At 40.2% G+C, this 22,716-nt stretch overlaps 3 protein-coding genes across 4 annotated transcripts; 2 read left to right on the top strand and 1 right to left on the bottom strand.

The window, feature by feature from the left end:
* Positions 1-684: 684 nt before the first annotated feature.
* On the bottom strand, positions 685-2,702 carry rps23 (ribosomal protein S23). Its single transcript, XM_006783066.2, has 4 exons — positions 2,614-2,702; positions 1,428-1,587; positions 1,165-1,285; positions 685-873 (listed from the first exon to the last, which is right to left on the bottom strand). The coding sequence occupies exons 1-4, from the start codon at positions 2,615-2,617 to the stop codon at positions 727-729; spliced, it is 432 nt and encodes a 143-aa protein (XP_006783129.1). The 5' UTR covers positions 2,618-2,702; the 3' UTR covers positions 685-726.
* Positions 2,703-4,754: 2,052 nt separating this feature from the next.
* On the top strand, positions 4,755-14,386 carry atp6ap1la (ATPase H+ transporting accessory protein 1 like a). Its single transcript, XM_006783477.2, has 8 exons — positions 4,755-4,892; positions 11,310-11,332; positions 11,652-11,725; positions 12,289-12,357; positions 12,505-12,659; positions 12,830-12,880; positions 12,976-13,213; positions 13,966-14,386. Exons 1-8 carry the CDS (start codon positions 4,804-4,806, stop codon positions 14,221-14,223), a joined length of 957 nt encoding a protein of 318 aa, XP_006783540.1. The 5' UTR covers positions 4,755-4,803; the 3' UTR covers positions 14,224-14,386.
* A 2,053-nt stretch (positions 14,387-16,439) lies between these two features.
* Positions 16,440-22,477, top strand: pde12 (phosphodiesterase 12). Of its 2 annotated transcripts, none has more exons than XR_015719040.1 (8): positions 16,440-17,350; positions 17,684-18,111; positions 18,196-18,301; positions 19,001-19,145; positions 20,705-20,783; positions 20,886-21,008; positions 21,202-21,366; positions 21,891-22,016. XR_015719040.1 is itself a non-coding variant. In XM_087840851.1 (8 exons), exons 1-8 carry the CDS (start codon positions 16,785-16,787, stop codon positions 22,008-22,010), a joined length of 1,773 nt encoding a protein of 590 aa, XP_087696977.1. In that variant the 5' UTR covers positions 16,441-16,784; the 3' UTR covers positions 22,011-22,477. The 2 variants fall into 2 exon arrangements, 1 of the variants encoding a protein (XP_087696977.1); XM_087840851.1 differs by having other exon boundaries at positions 16,441-17,350; positions 21,161-21,366; positions 21,891-22,477.
* Positions 22,478-22,716: the final 239 nt, after the last annotated feature.

The raw sequence follows: 22,716 nt of genomic DNA, 5'->3' as shown, positions 1-22,716 counted from the left end.
GAATAAGTACCTTTAAGTGTAGTTTTTATTTTTATTTCACTTCTTAAAATATTTGTGATTTGTTTGTATTAATTGTGTAACACTTGTAGTACCAAAGTAACTGGAAAACTTTTTTTTAAACTTAAAAATAATAACAACACAGGTTGGGCCACAAAATGCCATCATATTGTGAAACCGGACTGCAACCAGGTCAGCAGCACTTTTAGATTTTTTCTTCTTCTTCTGAACTCAAAAGCTCCTTTTGGGGGATAAACCACTGGAGGACTTTGCTCGGTATAACACAAAAACATGTTCTTTTTACATCAACAGCAGGTCTGTATATCTTCACTTGTTTTTGATCCACAGCATTATGATCCAGCTTTTACGTCACATGAAAGGGTGAGTGCAAAATGACCAAACCGCAAAAATATGTTCATGATACACTTGTTTTTGCTACTGTTCACATTAATGAGATCTTACAAAATTACTTGAAGTTCTTATTTTGAGGATATATACAGAAAAGATTGACATAATTGGCCTGAATTAAATGTTAAACGTAAGCCAGTTTCTGGTATATTGATGTAGTTTAACCTGAAATTCAAGCAAAAACAGTTTGCATGATTCACTGCTTAACAGTGCAAAAACATCAGTTTAACTCACTGTGCCTTAAAAACACAGTGAAATGAAAACACAAAGCAAACAGGCTGTAATTGAAAATGTGTTTATTTTATTTTATTCGTTGACTGTTTATGATCTTGGTCTCTCCTTCTTGCCTTTGTAGAGTGCCAGCAGAGACACGTTGGCCACTTTGACCACCTTGAAACGAACTCCGGGAATGTCACCGACGGCGTGACCCTTACGTCCGAAACCTGCCACCAGAACCTCGTCGTTCTCCTGCAGGTCAAGTAATAGAAGCAAAAGAGGTTAGAAGAGCGAAAATTGAGAACAGAGCTAAATTATACATTTAAGAACTTTTAAGGGCCCAAAAGAAAATTACAATGAGATCTGTAGATACACGTACAGATCAAAAACTGGAGCATGTTAAAATCTGTAGTCTTAGACATTTCATAGACAGACACTCAACTGCACATAAACGGGACTATTGAGGACACAATGGCTCGATGTTTCTGTTGTAGAATCTACATAAACAATCCTCTAAAGAATAAACTCGCCACTGCCGTTTACCTCGATGAAGTTGAGGCAACCGTCATTGGGGACGAAGGCGGTGATCTTCTTGCCGTTCTTGATGAGCTGAACTCTCACACACTTCCTAATGGCAGAGTTGGGCTGCTTGGCCTCCACACCACTACAGAGAAGAAAAGTACAAAGCTCTTTAAGTTAAACCCAAACACCCTTGATCATGGATTTAATAAAGAGGAACTCAAAAGACCAAAAACTGCTTTATATCTTCCTAAATTACAAGTGTTAGCCGCTGTTGTGATACTTACACTTTCTCAAGTACGATCCCCTTGGCGTGAGAGGCTCCTCCGAAGGGGTTAGCCTTCAGGGCAGTGCCCAGGTGGGCCTTCTTGTACTGTTTGTCGTGCCATTTCTGCTCACGCCGGTGATTGCGGAGCTTTCTGGCAGTACGCAGACCACGACACTTTCCTGAAAGAGGGCAAAAAAAGAAGAAAAAAGCCAAAGTCAGCACAGTCGGGTAAGATGGTACTTCAGACCTTCCCGAGTCATGCTTAACTCTTTCTCCCTTGGACACCTACTAGGGGTAACTTAAGAATATCCCCATTTGTGCATCAGTTAATGAGGATGAACCTATACAGCAGGCATGTCTAAAGTCTGGCCCAGGGACAGATTGCAGCCAAAGTCTGGACACCCCTCCATTACAACTTACTAGGACCACCGTTGTAAACCCAGAAAGCTGTTCTAATAAACATCAAACCACCTCTTTAATATACAACAAGTGTCTTTGTGGGGAAAAAGAGATGAACATCAAACACAGTGATGCTGTAGATCAACTAAACGGACTCCTTAACGAGAAAGACAAAAAGGAACACAGATGCTTCTCTTCGGTGGGTACATAAAAAACTGTTCAGCTCACTGTTCGCAGGGCAGAAACATTTCACTATCAGTCCCTATTCAACAGAAATCTGATTTGTCAGGCATCCTTCCCATGAGACCCACCTCGTGGTGTGAGGACAGGGCTTCAGTTAAGTTTTACTTAACAGAATTTTGCCAACATATCAAAATTAATGGGAGCTGGATAAGCGCTGGGCTAAAACTGCAGAGAACGGCTAAAGCTCAGTGCTCTCACAAAGACAACATCCGGCTTTCAAAATGACACTTAACCCCCACCGGGTGTCACTTTAACGGCATTTGCAAATCTTCTATTTAAGTACAAAACAAAAATAAGGGACAGGTAGCTTAAACTGTAACGGGAACCTTTGGTGTGCTGAGCTAATGCCGCTAACACGCCGCTAGCAGCTCAGACATGTTATGGCCGCTCCACGTTGCGGTTTCAAAGAAGCATAAAAACGGATTTTTTTTAATAATCTGCAGAGTTTTACCGACACAAACAAGTTTAAATCTGTTCGTAAGACCTTTATACGCGGCACTGTTGTGAAACCCCCCCACAGAAATCACATTTTTGGGGTATTTGAGATGAACTTTCAGACGTACCCATGATTGCTGAGCGAGCCTGGGATGGAAAGGAAGGAACCAGGATGCACCGCGGCGATGTCTACACCGAGGCCCCCGGGTGGGCGTTGCCACGATATATGCCTGATTAAAATTATGCCATTTTACGCCAATGTTTTCATATTTAATTGTTTCAAAACAAATTTGGACTCGTTTTAGAATTTGGTAATTATACATACAACCAGTGTAGTTTTATTATTGAGAGCCGCTAATTTCCTTCTCTTATTTTTGTCTTCACTTTTTTTATCTCCCTTTCAGTCAGTCGCACTATTATTATTCCTCATATTTCACTCCCAACCCTCCCGTTTTCTCAGTTTTTGAGTAATTTACTGTATTGTTTTTATTTAAAAACTGAAATTAGAGCGAAACCAAATAATTGGATATCTAAATCTGCAATTAACGGCAAATGGATATCTTGTTAGTGCCCTCTGGCGGACAGAGTATGTAGTTCACAAATGTGACAAATTAAAGGAAAACCTTGAATCTAGGTAGTAACAAATTAAGCTAATGGCTCCTTCACAATTCATGAATTCCATGAATCTTCACTGTGCTCTTCCTTTTCCCACTTTTGTCCAATATACCCACTACCCTCCTCTACATGTCCAGAGTATCTGAGGTATCCCTCTGATAAACTTATTTCTAATCCGGATTATTCAAGTAACTTGCAGCAAAAATCTTAGCACCTTCACCTTCAAAGCATACATAATATCAGGCCTCTTATCATCCTATAAACCTCCCCTTTCAATCTTTCTATCGCACTCTCTTCTTCCACTCTTCTCTGCACAGTTCATTGCTTTGGATGGTTGACACCAGGTATTTAAACTCTTCTACTGTCACTTCCTCTGATCCTTGCATCTCTGGTGCACTGATGACAAGACCTTCACTCACAATGTCTGCTCAGCGGCAAAATGTAGCTCTATGTGCACAGTTAGGACAATGATGTTTCTGTATTACTGAGATAAGCAGGTGACTGAGAAGGTCAGTGCAGGACACGATCAGGCTGTTGATTAAAACTAAGAATGCTGTGTGAGAGATTTACCAGGAAAAGCTGGAAATGTCCTTAGAGAGGTCAGTCTGATTTAAAAAACGATGCATGAAGATAATCACCAGGCAATAACACAAAAGTATGAACATCTTTACCTTGTTAGTCCCATTTGGGGGATTATATGCCGTTATCTGACAAATAAAATCACTTGCTGTGAGGTAAAGATTTTGGTGAGTGAAATTCTAGCATTTTATTAGCACCAATTCACAGATATCTGAGTTTTTCTGATTCACCCATAGAATGTGTGAATATTCTTGTATCAGCTACCCCATTTAGTCATCACCACCACACATCGTCTTCCTGCATCTCATCCTATCTCTTGCATCCTCTTCTGCCACACAAACCCTGTGCGTGTGCCTGCCTAAATCCTAAACACTATGAAACTCATCCACTTATTATTAATACTGTATAAACTGTAGATACAGATATACTGTAGATACTTTGGTAAATAGTGTAGTGAAGTAAAGACAGAATTAAGTTTAAGCTTCTATGCTTTCAATACATAAATAATGTTGAATCTTAAAAATACAGATAAAATGCATCTGCAACAAATGAGTCGAACACAAAACCTATTTTTTGTTTATTTATAAGAGGCTTAAACTTCATTCTGTCTTTACTTTACTACACTGTTTACTAAAGTACTGTTGATATAAAACTAAATCTGGTACATACAGCAACAAATCCAATAAAATCAGAAAGGCCAGATGTGATCCACAAGCCACTGTTTCCCTGCCGGTAATGCATTGTTATTGTAACTGTATTGTGTACATTTCATTCACTGGTATCCCTGTAACAGTGCATCTGAACACCTTTCATACACAAACATATTTACAGACGGACAGCTGACCAGTGCTTTGTTTTATGTAATCATCATTTTGCTGCCTTTAATCTCCAGACATTAAATATATTTAGACTGAGCTGACCTGAAAATGATAAACTGAGGGAACAACAGTGCGTTCGACCTGTGGGCGGGGCTCCTGTCACTGCTTGCCACTGCTGTGTCCTGTGATTGGCTAATTCTGCCATCTGTCGGGGGGTTTAAAGGCATGGGGCAGATTAAAGTAGATTAGGATGGGCAGGGAGGGAGAGAGAGCGCATGCTGGCATCAGACTCTGGTCACCACGGCGATGGCTTCACCAGGGAAACATTGCTGCATCCTCCTCCTCTTCCTCCATCTGCAGGCGTCTGCCTGCCTCCACCGACAACCTGCAGACAGGTATGTGGACAAACACAAACAGAGCAGGTGTAGTAGCTTTATGTTTGTTTTTGACCTCTCCTAACTCTCTAATCTTTGATTTGTGCTATGCTCACCCACAACTTTAAACTCACTACACCTCATGTGGTGCTATGGTACAGCATTCATTTATTTATTTTTAATTTGAGCTCAGAGGAACAAGCTTGGCAACTTTTCCTGTAAACAGATACCTACTTTCACATCTAGCACACACAGAGTAACATTATCATCCTTTTGTACTAATGTGTGTGTGTGTGTGTGTGTGTGTCCATGTGATTAAACTAAGCCCCACTTTTAGCTCCACCAAAGCCTGAGAATGAGATACCTGCTTAATCTGGAGACAATGAGCCTTGAGCAAAGAGTTAGCATGCCATTATCAAACCAAAATCAGGACCTAAAACAGGCTGGAACGCTTTGGTGATGTGCAGAGCTTGCAAGAGTTCTTTGTGGCCAAACAAAGTCCCCAATTACTTCAATAAAGCATGATGACACTGTCTAATGACATATAATGTTTCTTTGAGATGCCATCAGCAGTAAGACAGGAGTCATTTTCAGCAGAATCATTTTATTCACATTTAAAAGCCCCTAGTTTCTTTCTTCATTAATTAAATTCACATATTTTTAAATGATAATAAGTATGGAAGTTGTTTAAGTACTGATCTAGCAAAAGTAATGCTGATTGAATGGACCCCATTTAATCCTGGCGCTCTCTCTGTTACTTGAATTTCCAAACCGATGGTCATGCTTTGTTTATTTTCAGTTTCTATTACTCTTTTTCTTTGCCGTTGATGGTAACAGACTCTTTTTTTTACTGCATCAAATACAAGTGGTAAAAATGAAGGCATTTGTGACACAGTGCCACTGTGTCACAAATGTATGGTTTTATTGATGCCTGTCTCTAAATAAACCTGTTAACACTGATGTCATGCTGGTCACTTCTGGCTACCAAAATAAAGCATGGTGACAACCAAAACCAAAGTGGTTTCTAGAGCCAATGAGTGACATCACGGTGTGTGACATGTCCATCTTTTCTATACAGTCTGTGGTCACATAGAGTAAAATGAATACATTTTCACCAGTTATTTAATTTTTTTTCAGTATGTTATACGTGTCTATTTTCTGGTTTTTAAACTGTAATCTGTCCTTTCGTTCAGATTTAGCAAACAGAATCATGGTCTGAATGCTTTGTTGTGACAAACATAAGAGGAGCACTGCAGACTCTCTGTAGGCTCCTCTTGTTCATCATTTTTGTTTTATTTACTTACTTTATTGTATTATTTAGATTATTATCAGAGTGGGTATTATGTCGGGTGAACGGGGGTTGAAGCTCACGTTATATACATTTGTTCAATCTGCCTTCCTGCACATCCTAAATATTTAATTATTTATATCCTGTTTTTATTTCGGCTTATTTAACCTTTCATCCCTTTCAGTCTATACCATAGACTGTATATGAAAGATGGCCACAGTCACTGTTACCCTTTTTTGTTTTGCTGCCAGTCTGCTCACTGATGGGACCAGTAATGTAAAAAATTAACATCATGTTGTATCAAGTGACTTGAATCAAGTGACTGGGACAAAATATTAATCTGGAACATGATCACAGGATAATAAATTAAAGTGAGCAGAAGGTCTGTTTTTCCCTTCATACCCTTTTGCAGCCAGAGTCGACCATTAGACAGAACAAAATGTTTAAGACACCTCCACTAATGCTTTAATTCAAGTCTATCAGTCGATGGTCAGCAGTCACCCACCTCACTCGCTTCCAGTGACCTCACAACACCTCTTAATACAAACCAGCAATCATGCCTTTGTTTTCTGCCTCTTGCTCACAGAGATTTTATCCTGACTCTTGTTTGTTTAATCCTCTTTGTTCCTTCTACCTGCCAGCTTACTTATTATATCTCTGACACGCTAACGAGCTCCAGCTCATCCAGCAGAAGTCTGTTAGTAATTCCTAGTTAAGGCTAAAAGCCGGAGGAGACTCAGGCACCTCCGTTTCATCTAGATTGTCAGATTGTTTCTTTGTTTTTAATCTGTGTTTTAGTACAACTAATGTGTAGAATCACGCCAGCCGTATGTGGTGATTTAACTGTTATTTTCTCTCCAGTAAGCCATTAAACATATGGCAGATGTTTACAAAATCATTCAGTGTCTGCTTTCGTCTGGCGATACTTGCCTTAAACTTGACCCCAATAGGATGATTACGTTGCCCCGTGTCTTTTGAGTGTGTGCATCAGCAGCTGTTTATTGCGTTTCACAGTGTGCAGCTGTTGATGGTAAAGGATTGAGAAGCTGTAAAGTCTTCTCTGGCTGCAAGCCACCCCATCCTTCATCCTCGGGGTCTGTGTGCTTGTGATTGTATGATTATGCAAACAGTGCAATCCCACAATCCACAGCCCAGTGCCCTGACCCAGCACAAGAGAGCAGCTAAACCTTGTTTTTGGCTGAAGAGGCTCTTTGAGTGAAGGGGATTTGATCGCTCTATTGTCTGATTCTCTGACCTGATGTACATTTAAAATACATTCAGTATGTGCTGCATTTTATTTTCCATTCTCTGAGAGGATTTTGATCTTGAGAGTGCCCACACAGAGATCCACCGTGCTCTTGGCTCATTTAGATTAGATTATCCATAGCTGGACAATTTTAGCAGATTATTCAGAAATCAGGCTGCAGCTTTAAAGAAACAAAGTCACCAGAGTAAATGCATGCTTGTATTGTACATACCGACTGTTAAATAATGTGAAATGACTACTAAACATACACATATTTTTACTAAAAGAGAAACTAAAATTACAAAATCATTGAGCAGAAAATTTGTGCAGATTTATTAGCCTGTGTACAGTGATGGCAAACAGACCGAAAAGTTAAACATACTCATGGGTAGAAGCACTTATGTATGTATTTTACTTAAGTACTGGTACCACACTAATATACTAGAATTTTTTAGCAGAAGTCCTGACTGTAGGACACTTAAGAGCACTTAATGTAGAGCAGCAATGTTCTATCCTCTTGTGCATGAAAAATCTCATCAGTACCTGTAATAGTCAAACAAATCATGTTAAGCAGTACAAGCCTGTGAAACTGTAAATCTACAGAAAATGTAAAGAATCTAAATGCAACTTCAAAACTTTAATTTGTTGGTAGCTGTCTTGTACTTTCTGCTCATATATTCTGACCACTGCTTTACAGCATCAGTAAGGAATAAGATTTAAAGATTAAAGGCTCGTGGCTGAGCTGTAAAACCTTAATCTGAGAGCTTTTGACCATTAATCATTAATCTTCAAATATATATATTCTTACATATTGCATATTTAGACGTGTTATTTAAATGGTAAATGACCTGTATTTGTATAGTGCTTTACTAGTCCCTAAGGACCCCAAAGCGCTTTACACATCCAGTCATCCACCCATTCACACACACATTCACACTCTGGTGATGGCAAGCTATGTTGTAGCCACAGCCACCCTGGGGCGCACTGACAGAGACGAGGCTGCCGGACACTGGTGCCACCGGGCCCTCTGACCACCACCAGTAGGCAACGGGTGAAGTGTCTTGCCCAAGGACACAACGACCGAGACTGTCCAACTGTTAAAACTAATCAATAAATCATGGAAGGTCTACATAGATAACAGATATTGATCGGCTAACTAAAATAGTTAGCATTAAGCAAGACTGATTAACCTGGTATTTTCCTTTTTAAAATCATGAATGAGGAAGCAACTACACTCACCAGGCACTTTATTAGGTATACCTGTTCTGCTGCTCCTTAAAGCAAATATCTAATTAGCCAATCACATGGTAGCAACTCAATACAACCAGGCATCACAGTGAGAAAGAAATGTGCTTTACATGACTTTGAACCTGGAATGGCAACCATATCTCGAGTTTACGGAGAATGATCTGAAAAAGAGAAAATATTCAGTGGGAAATAGTTTTCTATGCTTTGCTGATGTTAGAAGGGAATGAATGGATTGCTTCGTTCTGATAGGAAGCCAACAGCAACTCAAATAACCATTTATTACAACGGAGGCATGCAGCAGCGCATCTGTGACTGAAGAACACATCAAACCCTAAAGCAGATGGGCCATCAGAGGAAAAGCACACTGGGTGCCACTCCTCTCAGAAAAGAAAAGAAAACTGAGGCTAGAATTCACAAAAGCTGGAGAACGGCAGCCTGGAACAACATTGTTTGAGTCACCGAGTCCCAATTTCTGTGGCAACATTTAGATGGTAGGGTCAAAATCTGGTGTAAACAACATGGAAGTATGGATCCATCCTCCCTTGTATCAACTGTTCAGCTTCCTAGTAGTCTAATGGTATATAGGATATTTTCTTGGCACACATTTGGCCCCTTAGTACCAATTGAGCACTGTTTAGATGCCACAGCCAAACATGTCCATCCCTGTATGACCACAGTGTACTCGATTGTTGTTATACGTGTGTCAGCAACAATACTACTACTAGCAGTAATAACATATTAATGGGAAAAATCAAAATGTGATGGAATTGTTTCTTTGGTTGAATCCCAAAGTAAGTTGCTTAACTTTGACCAAATATGGTCAAAGTGCAAAGCAGTAAATTGATATAGAAAAGTTCAATCTGGGCCTTTTTTTTTGGCCTCATGTGTTTTCTAATTATTCATCAAAATGTAAAACAGTTTTTCTAAAATGGTTTCTTTGTTATTTTTTTCCACCTGTGCTCCTTTCACTGTTTAAAACAGGCTGTGGTCAGCCTGCACAGGGTCACACCTCTCTGCTGCTCTTAACAGCATCTCAGGATTTCTTTATACAGGTGGAGTTTCTCAGTTGTCCTTTGACAGGTGGCACAGCAGGTGGTTGTATATGTGGTTCAAGACAATGTTTTGACATCTCTCCCGCTGTCCACTAAACCCTGGCTGATGACCTTTGTGTAGTTTTCTGAGTGGTCATTATTAGGCAGCAAATGAATCATTAACATCAATCAGTTTGGTTCCACTCTGTCTTTATTATTTTAAGTTTTTATTGTAATGATACATATTTTCTGTAATTCCAGATTAAAAAGAGGATGAGCTGTAGCTTTAACCTTGTTATTGTTTCCTTATCCAGCACATCGATCTGAACCAGCTCTGGAGTCATCATATAAAACCTTCAGTTTTTAAAAAGAAAACCGTCAATCAGACCTGATGCTAATTTGATTCTAGCATTAGATCTCAGTCCATTATGTTTCTGCTACAAGACTCTGTGTGTAATCTGGGTCAGAGTGTATCCTCTCAACAACTACCCACCTCTGTGCCAGACTGATCACCGTTATCTTAACTAATCCAGCAGGTCAGCAGCCGGGTCACTCAGGTGTACTCTGAGCACTTACACTCTCACAGGTTCCTCCCTTCTTTAGCTTGGATTTCTATTGGGTGATTTGGAATGATGTCATTCTTGCATTATGCACAAATCAGCATCTGAGAAATGAAGGTGAATAACACCAATCATCAGTTTGCTTTTAAAGTTGATGTTATACAAGAAGGAGCAAGAGCCGTCTGATAAGTCCCTCCACACACTCTGCGTGAATAGAGTCAGATGCAAAACAATCAGCAGCTAGATCAGTTTGTGAAATCAAGACTATTTTATCTTGAATGTGTCTGATGTGTATTTGTGACTTCTTTCAAACTTTCTGAATCCAGTTCAACTGCAAAATGTAAGCACACCTAAGCTGGAGCCGAACCGGTTTTGCCAGGGTGCCTTTTGAGAACCAGGCCACATTTTGACGGGCCTGAAAATGTATTATGATGCAATGTTCCCAGCAGAAGTCTGAGAAACTCAAACAGAATTCACTGGTTACATCTATCGGTCACTGATGAATTTAATGAGGTAGCCCAACAGTTTTCTAGTGTCACACTGGTGCAAATCTTTAAAACTGTTTTTTGATTGGGCACTGGCATCATATCAGCAAAAAGGGGCAAAAAGGTGCCTGCAGGTGTTAGGCTACCAAAGTGGGCAGAGAAGGACAGCTGGTGGTTTAGATGTGGCTGATGGTCCACATTAGACACATTAATTAAACTTTTATGACGGTCCAGTACCTTTGTGAGCACAAACTAGTTTAATGTCAATCTCATGTGTATATTTGATTTGGTGTATAATTGTTAAAAGGTTAAAAGGATTCAAAGTTGTAAAAGTTGCTAATGGTTGCCTAAGTATCTCAACCAGTTAAATATGAGTGAATCAGACTCTTTTAAACATACTTTCACTTTCTTTGATTTTTTTCCCCATAAGATGATTAATTTATTTCATGTATTTCATAACTTAAAAATGAAGTTACAGAAGAAAAATAACTAGTGGAAAAAAAAAACTGTGCTGATGACAAATATGAAGAAATGACAACGATAAATATTTTACTGTTTCTCCTTTCAATTCTTTTTGCAGTGCTGCTGTTTCTCTGGAATACGGTGAGATCTATTTATCAATCTGCTAAGACTTCCTTTACTTCTTCCTCCTTATTTCAGTTATAACAATATATGTAATAATGATGATGCCTAATGGGGGCGGGAACAGGGGTGTAAACTATTTCCTACACCTCTGTGTACGAAGTGGTCATTGTGAAAAGGGGTGTAGGAAGATCTGAAAAGCTAGCCTCTAGTGCAGCATTGTGTTTGGAAGTCTGTTTTGATTTGTTTATATTTATCATATTTTAGTATAAAAGTTTAAAGGTATAACATGTATATTCTTATGGCTTACTTTGTTAAACAAATCCTGTTGTCTCTGCAGACATTGGGAGCAATGAGAGGGTGAAGGCAGAGCAATATTTGATACCAGCAGAGAGAGGACTTGGACAACTGCAGGTAAAATATGAGTGGGGAGGGAAAAACGTAACGCCACAACTTTCTATTAAAGTTTTAGTGATTTTTAACCATTTAGGTGCTGAGAATGTCAATAAATGGAAGACGTGTCACAATTTAATCCTAATCTAAAAATGTGCAGCCACAATGTCACATATGTCAACTGTACCATCTTGAAACATGACTTAAATTTTTGTGTTAGGTTCATAGTGTATATATCGGCAGATTAACTTTCTTTTCCAACAAATAAAAAAAATAAATAAATCTTTGTTTAAATTTAACAAACCTCCCAGTTTTTTGGAAACAAGGTTGTAAAAGTGGGAGAAAAATCATGTCCTCTCTGAGAAAATGATGATTCCTGTTTTCAGAAGCATACCAGGAAAATGCTGGAATTTATGAAACACAAAATTCTCATCAAAACACGTTTTATTAAAAGAACAAACAAACAAACAAACAAAAAACCAAACAGACATGAAACTGCAAAAACAGTTAATGCCTTTACATAAAACTTGAAAGTTTGGCTTTAAGAAGCTGTTTCATGGAAGTTTGCTTCTTCCTACCTCCAGTCTTCAGATGCATCACGCAGGAAATTACTTCAGACACCAGGAGCTGCAGTTCCCCTCCCTCCTCTAAAGGTTCAGTGAGCATGAGTAACATTTTCTCCAACACAATCAGTTGGAGAAAATATATATTATAATAAATAATATATTATACTGTATATTCAATTTCAAAAGAAGGTTTTTAAATTTACTGCTTTCTAACCAGTTGTACCTGCCCACCAGGTGTTGTCCGATGGGCAGCCGTGTCTCTTGTTCCAGGCCAGGAAACTGTCTCTCCGCTATGACAAGCAGAAACACCTGGACCTCACAGAGCGAGCCTTTTCTCCTCAGAAACCTGTCGACACCAGTCAGTCTGTCTGTCGCAAGGACAAAGCCACGTACGTGCACCTCCTACTTGTCTGTCTACTTGTATGAGAAATGTCAGAGGGTCTAACACGAAGATTTTAATCCCAATTAAAAGACAAGAACAATGCAGTGTGTCCTGTAAGAAAAGGTCCAGTTGTGCTGTACATCTGAGAGTCTTTCTTGTCTCTTTGTTCCTCTGTAGGCTGGTTATGAGGTTTGGAGATGTGGAGGATTTGAAAGGCCTGTCCATCAGGTTAGCTATGCCACCAAATATGATCACACTAAGCAGTTTGTACACAATACATGAACATTTGCCCTGACTGTCTCCTCTTGCCTCTCTTTCATCAGACTGCAGCTGTCCAACACCTTTTATGAGTCTTCGGGGCAGTGGTGGTTCTCGGTGGACAGCGTCTCGCTGCTCTACAACATTTCTGAAGAGGCTGCGTTCAATGCCAGCGAGGTGTACGCTCCAGCTTCCTCCTCCTACCGCTGCATCCACGTCAGCAGCCTGGAGCGATACAGTGCCCTGCTGCTACCTGGCACTGACCAAGCCCGCCGCTGGTCCATCACCTTTACAGACTTCCAGGTACCCGTCTCTTTGCCCTGTCTTTGACTGATCTTTCAAAGAGGGTGTTTCATTTCTTGTATGGTGTCTGGAAGACATAACAAAGTCTTGTTAGAACATTTATTAATTTTTCAGTGTTTTTTGTGGTTAAGGGTCATTTTCTCTCTAGTTCAATACTTTGTTAACACATGTTGAACTTAAATGTCGAAATGAGCAAACACAAAGCTGGGAAAACAGCGGTATACTGTCAGCTCACAGACCCAGAGACTGGCAGAGTACAAGATTTACACAGGTGAGCGGGTAGAGGACACAATACAGTTTAAAAATGACCAATTTCTAATTGGACAAATACAAGAATAGAAACAAACAAAATTTAATGAAAAATGCAAGTTTTAAAGGGTTTTGAAACGGTTTTCCAATATTTAAATCACCACAGTGAAAGAAACAATCACCCCCTCCTGAGGTTATAGCTAGTTGTATCACGTTAATGAGTTAATAATAAATTATAGCTCTGGGTTTTTATTCTCAGACTACTTGGGCTACTAGAATAGCTTTGCATGATTCACAGTTCAGAAAAGTGCAGTGCAGCCCCTCAGCTCCTCTCGGTTTAAGGCAAATTTCGTGCCCCTCATAAAGATAAAGTTAGACCAGCAGGAGGTTCTGAGATGACTGTATTAAGGGTACCTGCTCTCTGTGATGTGATATAAAGCCAGAAGCATATTGAGAATATTACCTGTTTGTTTGTTTTTATAATGTTTCTATGCTCTCCTCAGATTCAGGCCTTCACCGTCACCTCAGGAAAGTTTTCTCCTGCGAGCGACTGTACCACCTTCTTGACGCCAGCCATCCTGATGGGCCTCGTCACCTCCCTCATCCTGCTGCTGGTGCTGGCCTATGCCCTGCACATGCTCATCCACTTGAAACACATTGAGCATGACGAGGAGCTCAAAGCCGATGTCTACTTCCCAAAAAGCCCTGAACACCTGGAACAGTACTGCGTGGAAAACCTCACTGAGAAAAATGTTATGTAAGTTAGGCAGTGGTGTGATGGACAGACTTTTAACAGTTACAGTTTTGAAAAAGTGAAATGCAGCTGATCTGATAGCTGGCACCAAACCTGGTGTGACATACTCTCAGCGCAGGATGAATTTTTTTTTAAACTGACATTTCTAAACTTTTGTAATTTACCCATGAGAGGATTTCTGTTTTTGTCTTAATAAAAATATAAAATAAAAACTCTGGTTTCTTTTATATTTGTAGTGTTTGATTATTTTTTTTGCTTTTGAAGACATAGCATAATAATTGTTTATAAAGCTAGGTGTATGTCAGCTATATGTACTAGTCTCTTCAGTGAAATGCAAAAAGAAAATAAAAATTTGGTTAGAGGATTTAAATCCTGAAGGAGCAGACCGAGACTTAAAAGAACAATGAAGACAGCTAAAAACAACTGAAATTATTTAATAAGCTAGCAACCGCCCTTGCCACGTGTAGGGAAAATACAAATATACATATGCAAGATCATTATAGTATGATGTTGCCAGTAAATATAGACTTTGGCATTTAAAATAACATGAAAATAAAGTATTAAAATATTAGAAGAATTAAAGTATTTATATTTGTTTATAATTCAGTGGTATATATGCACAATTACAAAGTGCTCTGAACTAAAAACAGGAATGTAGACCTAATTAATTATTAACTGCAATTATATGTATACTTTAATAACTAAATGGCTACATATATTTGGTTAAAGGCTGAAATTCTCTTCTGTAGCTTTAACATTTTTTTTTTGAGGAAATCCCATTAGTTTTTGCATTTGTTACTTTGGTAAAATTTGGCTTTCATGGACATGACACAAGACTTTGTCAAAAAAATTTGTTTTCATTGTAAGGCCTATACTGATTTTCCTAAATCTTTCCTCTGTCATATCCCCTAAATAATATTCAATTCAATTTTATTTATATAGCGCCAAATCACAACAAAAGTCGCCTCAAGGCGCTTCATAGATACAGAGAAAAGCCCAACAATCATATGACCCCCTATGAGCAAGCACTTTGGCGACAGTGGGAAGGAAAAACTCCCTTTTAACAGGAAGAAAACCTCCAACAGAACCAGGCTCAGGGAGGGGCGGCCATCTGCTGTGACCGGTTGGGGTGAGAGAAGGAAAACAGGATAAAGACATGCTGTGGAAGAGATACAGAGATTAATAACAGACATGATTCAATGCAGAGAGGTCTATTAACACATACTGAGTGAGAAAGGTGACTGGAAAGGAAAAACTCAATGCATCATGGGAATCCCTCGGCAGCCTACGTCTATTGCAGCATAACTAAGGGAGGATTCAGGGTCACCTGGTCCAGCCCTAACTATATGCTTTAGCAAAAAGGAAAGTTTTAAGCCTAATCTTGAAAGTAGAGATAGTGTCTGTCTCCTGAATCCAAGCTGGAAGCTGGTTCCACAGAAGAGGGGCCTGAAAACTGAAGGTTGTCCCTCCCATTCTACTTTAAATACTCTAGGAACAACAAGTAAGCCTGCAGTGCAAGAGCGAAGTGCTCTAATAGGGTGATATGGTACTACAAGGTCCTTAAGATAAGATGGGGCCTGATTATTTAAGACCTTGTATGTAAGGAGCAGGATTTTGAATTCAATTCTGGATTTAACAAGAAGCCAATGAAGGGAAGCCAAAACAGGAGATATCTGCTCTCTCTTTCTAGTCCATGTCAGGAGTCTTGCTGCGGCATTTTGGATTAACTGAAGGCTTTTCAGGGAGTTTTAGGACTTCCTGATAATAATGAATTACAGAAGTCCAGCCTGGAAGTTATAAATGCATTAACTAGTTTTTCAGCATCACTCTGAGACAGGATATTTCTAATTTTAGAGATGTTGCACAATTGGAAGAAAGCAGTCTGACATATTTGTTTAATATGTGCGTTGAAGGACATGTCTTGGTCAAAAATGACTCCAAGGTTCCTCACGGTGTTACTGGAGGCCAAGGTAATGCCATCCAGAGTAAGAATCTGGTTAGATACCATATTTCTAAGCTTTTCAGGGCTGAGTAAAATAACCTCAGTTTTATCTGAATTAAGAAGCAGAAAGTTAGTTAGAAAGTTATATGACCTTAAAAATATATAGCTTATGTTTCTTATAGGTGTAGCAGGAGTATCACAATTACAGTAAAGTAAACGAGTCTCTGCACTGAAGTGTAACTGATGTAATTCTAATTCTGTCCAGTGGGGGCGCTCTGAAGCCTGTGAGACGAAACATCCAGCCAAAGAAGAAGAATCTCACGCTGAGATGAGGAAAGTGCTGCCTGTCACTGAACTTACAGATGAATTGTAAATATTGTAACTCGTATCTGAACCAGCAGCTTTATCTAAAAACCACGTGTCATGTTTAGTTTTAATCCACAGAGTCGGACCTGAATAAACACGTAATTTTAACGGTTTCCTGTTGGGGTTGGCTTCCAGCTGATTAGCATCGGGCTAACCGGTGGTAGTTACTGACAGCTCTACCTGCTGGTATCCGTTAACGTTACCTGTCCAGGTACTCTCCCGTTCAGCCCTGCTCTTCTGTTCTTGCCGACGGGGCCTTCATGTTGAACCACCTCTCCACTGCTCTAACGCTCTTCACCCGCCGACTACCCGCTTCCTCCCCACGGACTTTCTCCGGAGCCCTCCGCCGCCTCTGCAGGATGGAAGCGGCCGTGGTGAGGTGCCTCCCCGGGGAGCCCAAGCTGACCATCTCCTTCTGTCTGCAGGGCAGCCACAAGCACATGCTCCGGGACCAGGACGAGGCGCTTGGCAAGGTCCTGGCCCGCATCTCCAACGGGATAGCCAAGAACCAATCAAAAGCAAAGAAATCCAAGAAGAACCGGGGTAAGGAGGATGAAGCTGCGGAGCCCACCGTGGTGAAACTGTTCTACGACGGGGAAGAGGTGCCGGAGACGGTGCTGAACGCGGAGGCTTGGCAGGACGGCTCCGTGCTGCAGGTGGGAGATGTTAAATATTCAGTGCAGAGGAACGCGCCCACCTTCACCACCGCGGAGCTACCGGCGTCCTTGTTGGCCGGCTTCCCCGTCTGCCCCAAACTGGAGGTGGAGTTTGGGAACGTCCAGGACTGCGAGTTCACCTGGTTCAGAGAAAACTGCCCACACACGAGGTAAATACCCAGAAAAGAAGGTGTAAATGTGAAGCAGAGATTGTGTGGTGCAATCCAGCTGTTTCAAGAAATGCATGCCTTACACGGTCTTATCAGGCGAGTGTTGGGTCTGAGGAAGGTCTGCTCATCTCTACCAAGCTGTTTTATCGACACAAAAGATAAGTTTGCCAAAGGGTAAACAAACCTTTACACTGAAGTGTTTTTAACACCCTGGATGTAGAACTGTACAGCTGCCTTTTCTGATTTTGTTATAAATCAGGTGATTGTTTGGGCACATTAATAATCAAATTGATTTGACATCCTGCAATCTTCTTCTCTTTGCTCTTGTTCCAGATCTGAAGCTCCTGGTGAAGCTTCAGATCAGGACAGTGGTTGGACTCAGGTTGGATGTGAGAGAGTTTACATCCCATCCAATCAGGACATCAGCTTCAGGCTCAAACTGAGCTGCACACCCAAAGATGGAAGCCGTAGTGGCCTGGCCAAGGAGCTGGTTTCTGTGGGAGCTGTGGAGGCTGGACCAGGCGTGTGCTTGTTTGACAACCGTCATGCTTTCACAGCCAAAGTCACGGACTGGCCGACTGTGAGAGTGGTGTCGTACAACATCCTCGCCGACATCTACGCCCAAACGGACCTTTCCAAGACGGTGCTGTATCCGTACTGCGCCCCCTACGCCCTGCAGCTGGACTACAGACAGAACCTGATCAAAAAGGAGCTTGCTGGGTACAACTGCGACATTATCTGTCTGCAGGAGGTTGATAAAGGTAATCACTGATAAAAATGCAAAAATACTGATGATTTTAAAAAAATAAATCCTTGACATTAGTTGTGCTCGCTGACCTCTGCAGGAGTGTATGTGGACAGTCTGACTCCAGCGCTGGATGCCTTTGGTCTGAACGGTGTTTTCAAGGTCAAAGAGAAGCAGCATGAAGGACTTGCTACCTTCTACCGCAGGTTAGGCCAATCACCAGCCAGAAGCTGGATTAACCTTAACTTGTTTGATAACTTTATCACTGGCAAAATAATATGCAGAGCCACATCTGTGTTTGTTTGGTTGAAGTTAATAATTAGTGGACGTTAGATAGTGCTGCTCACTATTGATGCTTGGAGCAGAAGACAGAGGCATTAATGCACTTAGAAGCGAACATAAGCAGCACATTTTTTAGATTTTTGAGTAAAAAGCCAAACCCAGCTTCACTCCACAGATTGTTAAAGGTAATGAAGAGAGTTGGATAAAGTCTGTTTTTTAAGATACATTACAGTCTGTAAACAGGCCAGAAATAAAAAGTTCTTAGTACATGAAATAAATTTTGTTTAATGCACTTTAGTTTATTGTGTGTCTTACGTGACAGTCAGTGTTGATAGAGTAGCAAGCACCTACAAATAAGTGATTGTGAAGAAAGTATTGAATATCTGAAGTATAACAGAAAGGCCTGTTTATTTATGTGCAGCCCTAATGGCAATATCACAAATTTACTTTTAATTCTATAATGATTATGAGCCCTGCAACTGGTCAACAGTCCAAACTTTACCCCGCCTCTAGTCCTATGACATGTGGAATAGGCTTCAGCCCCATGTGACCCTGAATTGGATAAGCGGAAAAAGTGGATGGATGACGATTATGATATTGAAGTGAATCCTGTTGTGCTGTAGGTCAAAGTTTCGACTCTTGAGCAGTCACGACATCATGCTGAGTGAGGCGTTGTCCTCTGACCCCATGCACGCTGAGCTTCTGGAGAAGGTTTCTGCTAACGGTGCCCTGAAGAATAAGATCCTGCAGAGGTCCACCTCGCTGCAGGTACTGCTGCTCACCATCAATTCTGATTAACTGTTTTATTTTAGCTTTGGGAAGGAGTGATGCGACATTTTGTTGCTGCTCCCATCCAAATATCTGGTCAGCAGTCTGCAGGTCTTTCAGACTTACTGCACTCACAACGTTTTGACTTTCTTGTAATTTTTAAGTAGTTTTAAGACATTTCAAGCATAAAAAATGCGTCAAAGAAATACATTAAAATAGCTCATTTTTGTTACCAGCAGACACACCCACTGTCACAAAAAATTAATTTCTTCACAGTTTGTTAGTCAGTGAAATTTGTGACAATAACACTGTTTGACAGACAAAAAATACTATTTTTGCATGAACAAGGTGATTCTGAAAGTGTCCATTAGCTGAAAACTTGGCATGTCTCCATGTGGTGTGCAGTGTGTGGTTCATAAAATCTGAGGAAACTGGACAAGTGGAGTAAAGAAGAAATCTGTCTACAGTAACTGAAAGTCATGTATTTAAGAAATGAAAAAAATGTATGGAGGTGTTCAGCAGAGAGGTACAACTACAGCCATTTGTAAAATATGATGGAGACATTTCAGTGTTGGGGATTTGATCCAGCGTTCAATACTGTCTGGAAAGCATTCAATTGCTAACAGTTAAATTTTTCAGTTTAATAATGATCCCAAACACACTGCTAGTGCAGTGAAAGTACCTTGATAGAAAAATTCCCATTGGAGCATTGTCGCTCATGGATTGGCATCCTCAGATCCTAGACCTCAACATTATTGAAGCAGTGTGGGATCATCTTGACAGAGAACACTAGAAAAGACAGCCAACATCCAAAGAAACCCTTTGAATGTCCTTCAAGAAGTCTGGAGAGCTATTCCTAAAGAAATTACAGGAATACTTGTTCAGGCTGTTTTGAAGAATACAGGTGGCCATACCAAACACTGACTTTCAAGATTGTTAAAACTGTACAAACCTTTTTTTAAATTAACTGTATTTCCATGTATCAATACATCACTGCACCTATTTGTCATTTTCCTAGCAAAATATAAAAAGTTAAGGAGGTTCAGGACTTCTGCACAATACTATGTTTGCAGACTTTAAAAAAACATTTTAGCACAAACACCGGCTCGTTATGTTCAGTGTAATACTTCTTGGAAAAATTTAATTACACTTAGGGTAACATCACATATTGTCATCAACATTTCACCTTACCTGTCTTGTGTATGTGTGTGAAGGTGTACTCAAATCGGCTATATTTACATGTAAAATGATAATTCAGGGAGAGTTACAGACAACAGGAGATCATCTCTGCTCTCAGTCACTCTTGAAGTCGCTGTTTGCTCACACAGGGAACGGAGAGAAAGGAAAGAGAGAGTGCAGCTGCAGCAGATGAATCAGAATTTGCTGTCCGTGGATGTTTTGCTAAAGTTTGATTGTTGGCTTTTGTCTGTTTGAGATTTGTCCTGGAATTTGATTCTTAAATATGTGAAAGAAATGCCCACTACAGTTAAAAATCAGCAATTTATTCAGTCATGAAAAGAAATGTTTGTCTAATCACTGAATTGTTTGTTTCCCTGCAGGTCACTTTCCTCGAGGACCTGAATAAACCCGGCAGGAAGGTCTGTGTGGCCAACACTCACCTGTACTGGCACCCGAAAGGTAAAATGTCCTGTTTACTTCCAGGAACACCTGAGTTGCTCATTTTAACCAGCAGAGATTGTCGGTACAGACTTCTGAGAATTGAATTCATTTCCTTTGAAGGGGGGAATGTTCGCTTAGTCCAGATGGGCGTGGCTTTGAAACACCTGAGTCATGTGATCAGCGAGGTCGCACCTGGAGCCCCGCTGGTGTTTTGTGGAGACTTTAACTCCACCCCAAATGCAGGTAACTCCAGAATAGTACCTACAGCTGAATCTGAGACTGTTTACAAAAACATAATGACCCTCAGGTCAAAGTTCATCTTCACCATGTTTGGAGTTTTTTTTAACACAGTCTTTATCCAGGTTGGTTTGTTTCTTGATCTCGTCCCCTCTCAGGTGTGTTTCAGCTGCTCAGTGAGGCTGTGGTTCCTCCGCAGCATGCAGACTGGAGCAGCTCGGGGCCGGAGGAGTCCTGCAGCATGGAGCTGCTCTCTGACATCCCCCCTCTGCTGAGCGCCTGCGGATTGCCGGCCTACACCAACTATGTGAGAGGGTTTCAAGGCTGCCTGGATTACATCTTTATACAGCCGGACTGCATGCAGGTACTGATGGTAGAGGATATAGGAGAGACACATTTTTGTTTTACAAGCTTTCTTATGGGAACGTTAGTGAATTACTATTTATTTATTTTAAACAATTTTTTATTTAATTGTCTTATTTTGTCTTTTTGTTGGCTGTTATATTATTTAATTTTCATATTTATTTCACTTTCTTTTGTGCACAGGTTTGTGACTGTCTACAAAAAGCCCTTAATAAATCAGCTTTACTTACTTACTTTACTTAGGACATCTTTTAGCCAAACTATGAGTACCACTCAACCAAATGAAATCAGTCTTTTTTAATTATTGAGATCTTGAGCGAGCCACCTGCTAAGTTTGAAGTAAATCAGAAAAGAGTTTGTAAAACAGGTGAAGAACGACAGATTTTCACTAAGTCAAAGATGAGGAACAGAAAACAAACTCAATGGAGATTGGTTATTTTAAAAAAAAATGACGATAAGGTAAAAATGGAGTCAGGTGTTCTTTGTGTGAATAACTGATGTAACACATATATTGTTTGAGTGCAGGTGGAGCAGGTGATCCCTCTGCCCAGCCTCGAGGAGGTCACCACCTACGAGGCTCTGCCCAGCGTGGCTCACCCCTCCGACCACATCGCTCTGGTTTGTGACCTCCGGTGGAACCCCTGACCCCTGACCCCAACCATGATGGACAGAGATGCTTAAAAACACGAGTGTGAGATTTAAACTGTGTCCCTGCAGGTTTACCAAGAAGAACCAAAGTCAACAGAAGCTCAGAGGATCAGACAGAAGAACTTAAACCACAAAACCACAACACAGTGAAAGTTTATTTTAAATTATTCACAGTCCTTATTAGACAATAAATTATTTTCATCACTTATATTCAGTGTTGGAATGAAAAAAGTAAGTAATTGCAGATTTTGAGAAGGGATTTAAGAAGGGGATTGATTAAATACTCAAAAAACAAACTCAGTACTGCATCATAACAGTTCGATGATTAATGATCACTCTGAGGTTATTCACTTTATTTCTGGGTTAATAGATAAATATTGACCTTTTAAGATAAGTATTTATTATCATTGTTGCCAAATGTACTGCTCAGTGGGCCTTTCAGTTGTTAAATAAAGTCTACGCTGATTCTCACTTGTTGGCTTATTGTCATATACTTACAGACATTAAAAGGAGGTGAACATCATGTCGTGCTTAAATGCTTTGCTCACTATTGTGACAATATCCTCGAAATATAAATTAAATTAAATTTAGTCCAACTTTTACCTTCTTAATTTAATTTACAGCTTTATTTACAAATACGGGTATAAATGTGACAATCTTAACAAATTATATTTAGTATCCAATGAACAATATCTATCACATA

Source organism: Neolamprologus brichardi, chromosome 5, assembly GCF_056152115.1.
Source record: "Neolamprologus brichardi isolate AB-2024 chromosome 5, ASM5615211v1, whole genome shotgun sequence".
In the NCBI taxonomy this organism is placed as follows: Eukaryota; Metazoa; Chordata; class Actinopteri; order Cichliformes; family Cichlidae; genus Neolamprologus; species Neolamprologus brichardi.
Note: the sequence above shows the minus strand (reverse complement) of the source record. Positions and strands in the feature narration are given on the sequence as shown.

Coding starts and splice junctions, on each gene's coding strand:
- rps23 (XM_006783066.2), bottom strand. Junction 1,286..1,427: donor GGGATCGTACTTGAGAAAGT/GTAAGTATCACA, acceptor TCTTCTCTGTAG/TGGTGTGGAGGCCAAGCAGC. Junction 874..1,164: donor GTTGCCTCAACTTCATCGAG/GTAAACGGCAGT, acceptor CTTGACCTGCAG/GAGAACGACGAGGTTCTGGT.
- atp6ap1la (XM_006783477.2), top strand. CDS start 4,804: ATGGCTTCACCAGGGAAACATTGCTGCATCCTCCTCCTCTTCCTCCAT. Junction 12,358..12,504: donor TTCCCCTCCCTCCTCTAAAG/GTTCAGTGAGCA, acceptor CCTGCCCACCAG/GTGTTGTCCGATGGGCAGCC. Junction 12,660..12,829: donor TGTCGCAAGGACAAAGCCAC/GTACGTGCACCT, acceptor GTTCCTCTGTAG/GCTGGTTATGAGGTTTGGAG.
- pde12 (XM_087840851.1), top strand. CDS start 16,785: ATGTTGAACCACCTCTCCACTGCTCTAACGCTCTTCACCCGCCGACTA. Junction 19,146..20,704: donor AGAGGTCCACCTCGCTGCAG/GTACTGCTGCTC, acceptor GTTTCCCTGCAG/GTCACTTTCCTCGAGGACCT. Junction 21,009..21,160: donor TAACTCCACCCCAAATGCAG/GTAACTCCAGAA, acceptor GTCCCCTCTCAG/GTGTGTTTCAGCTGCTCAGT.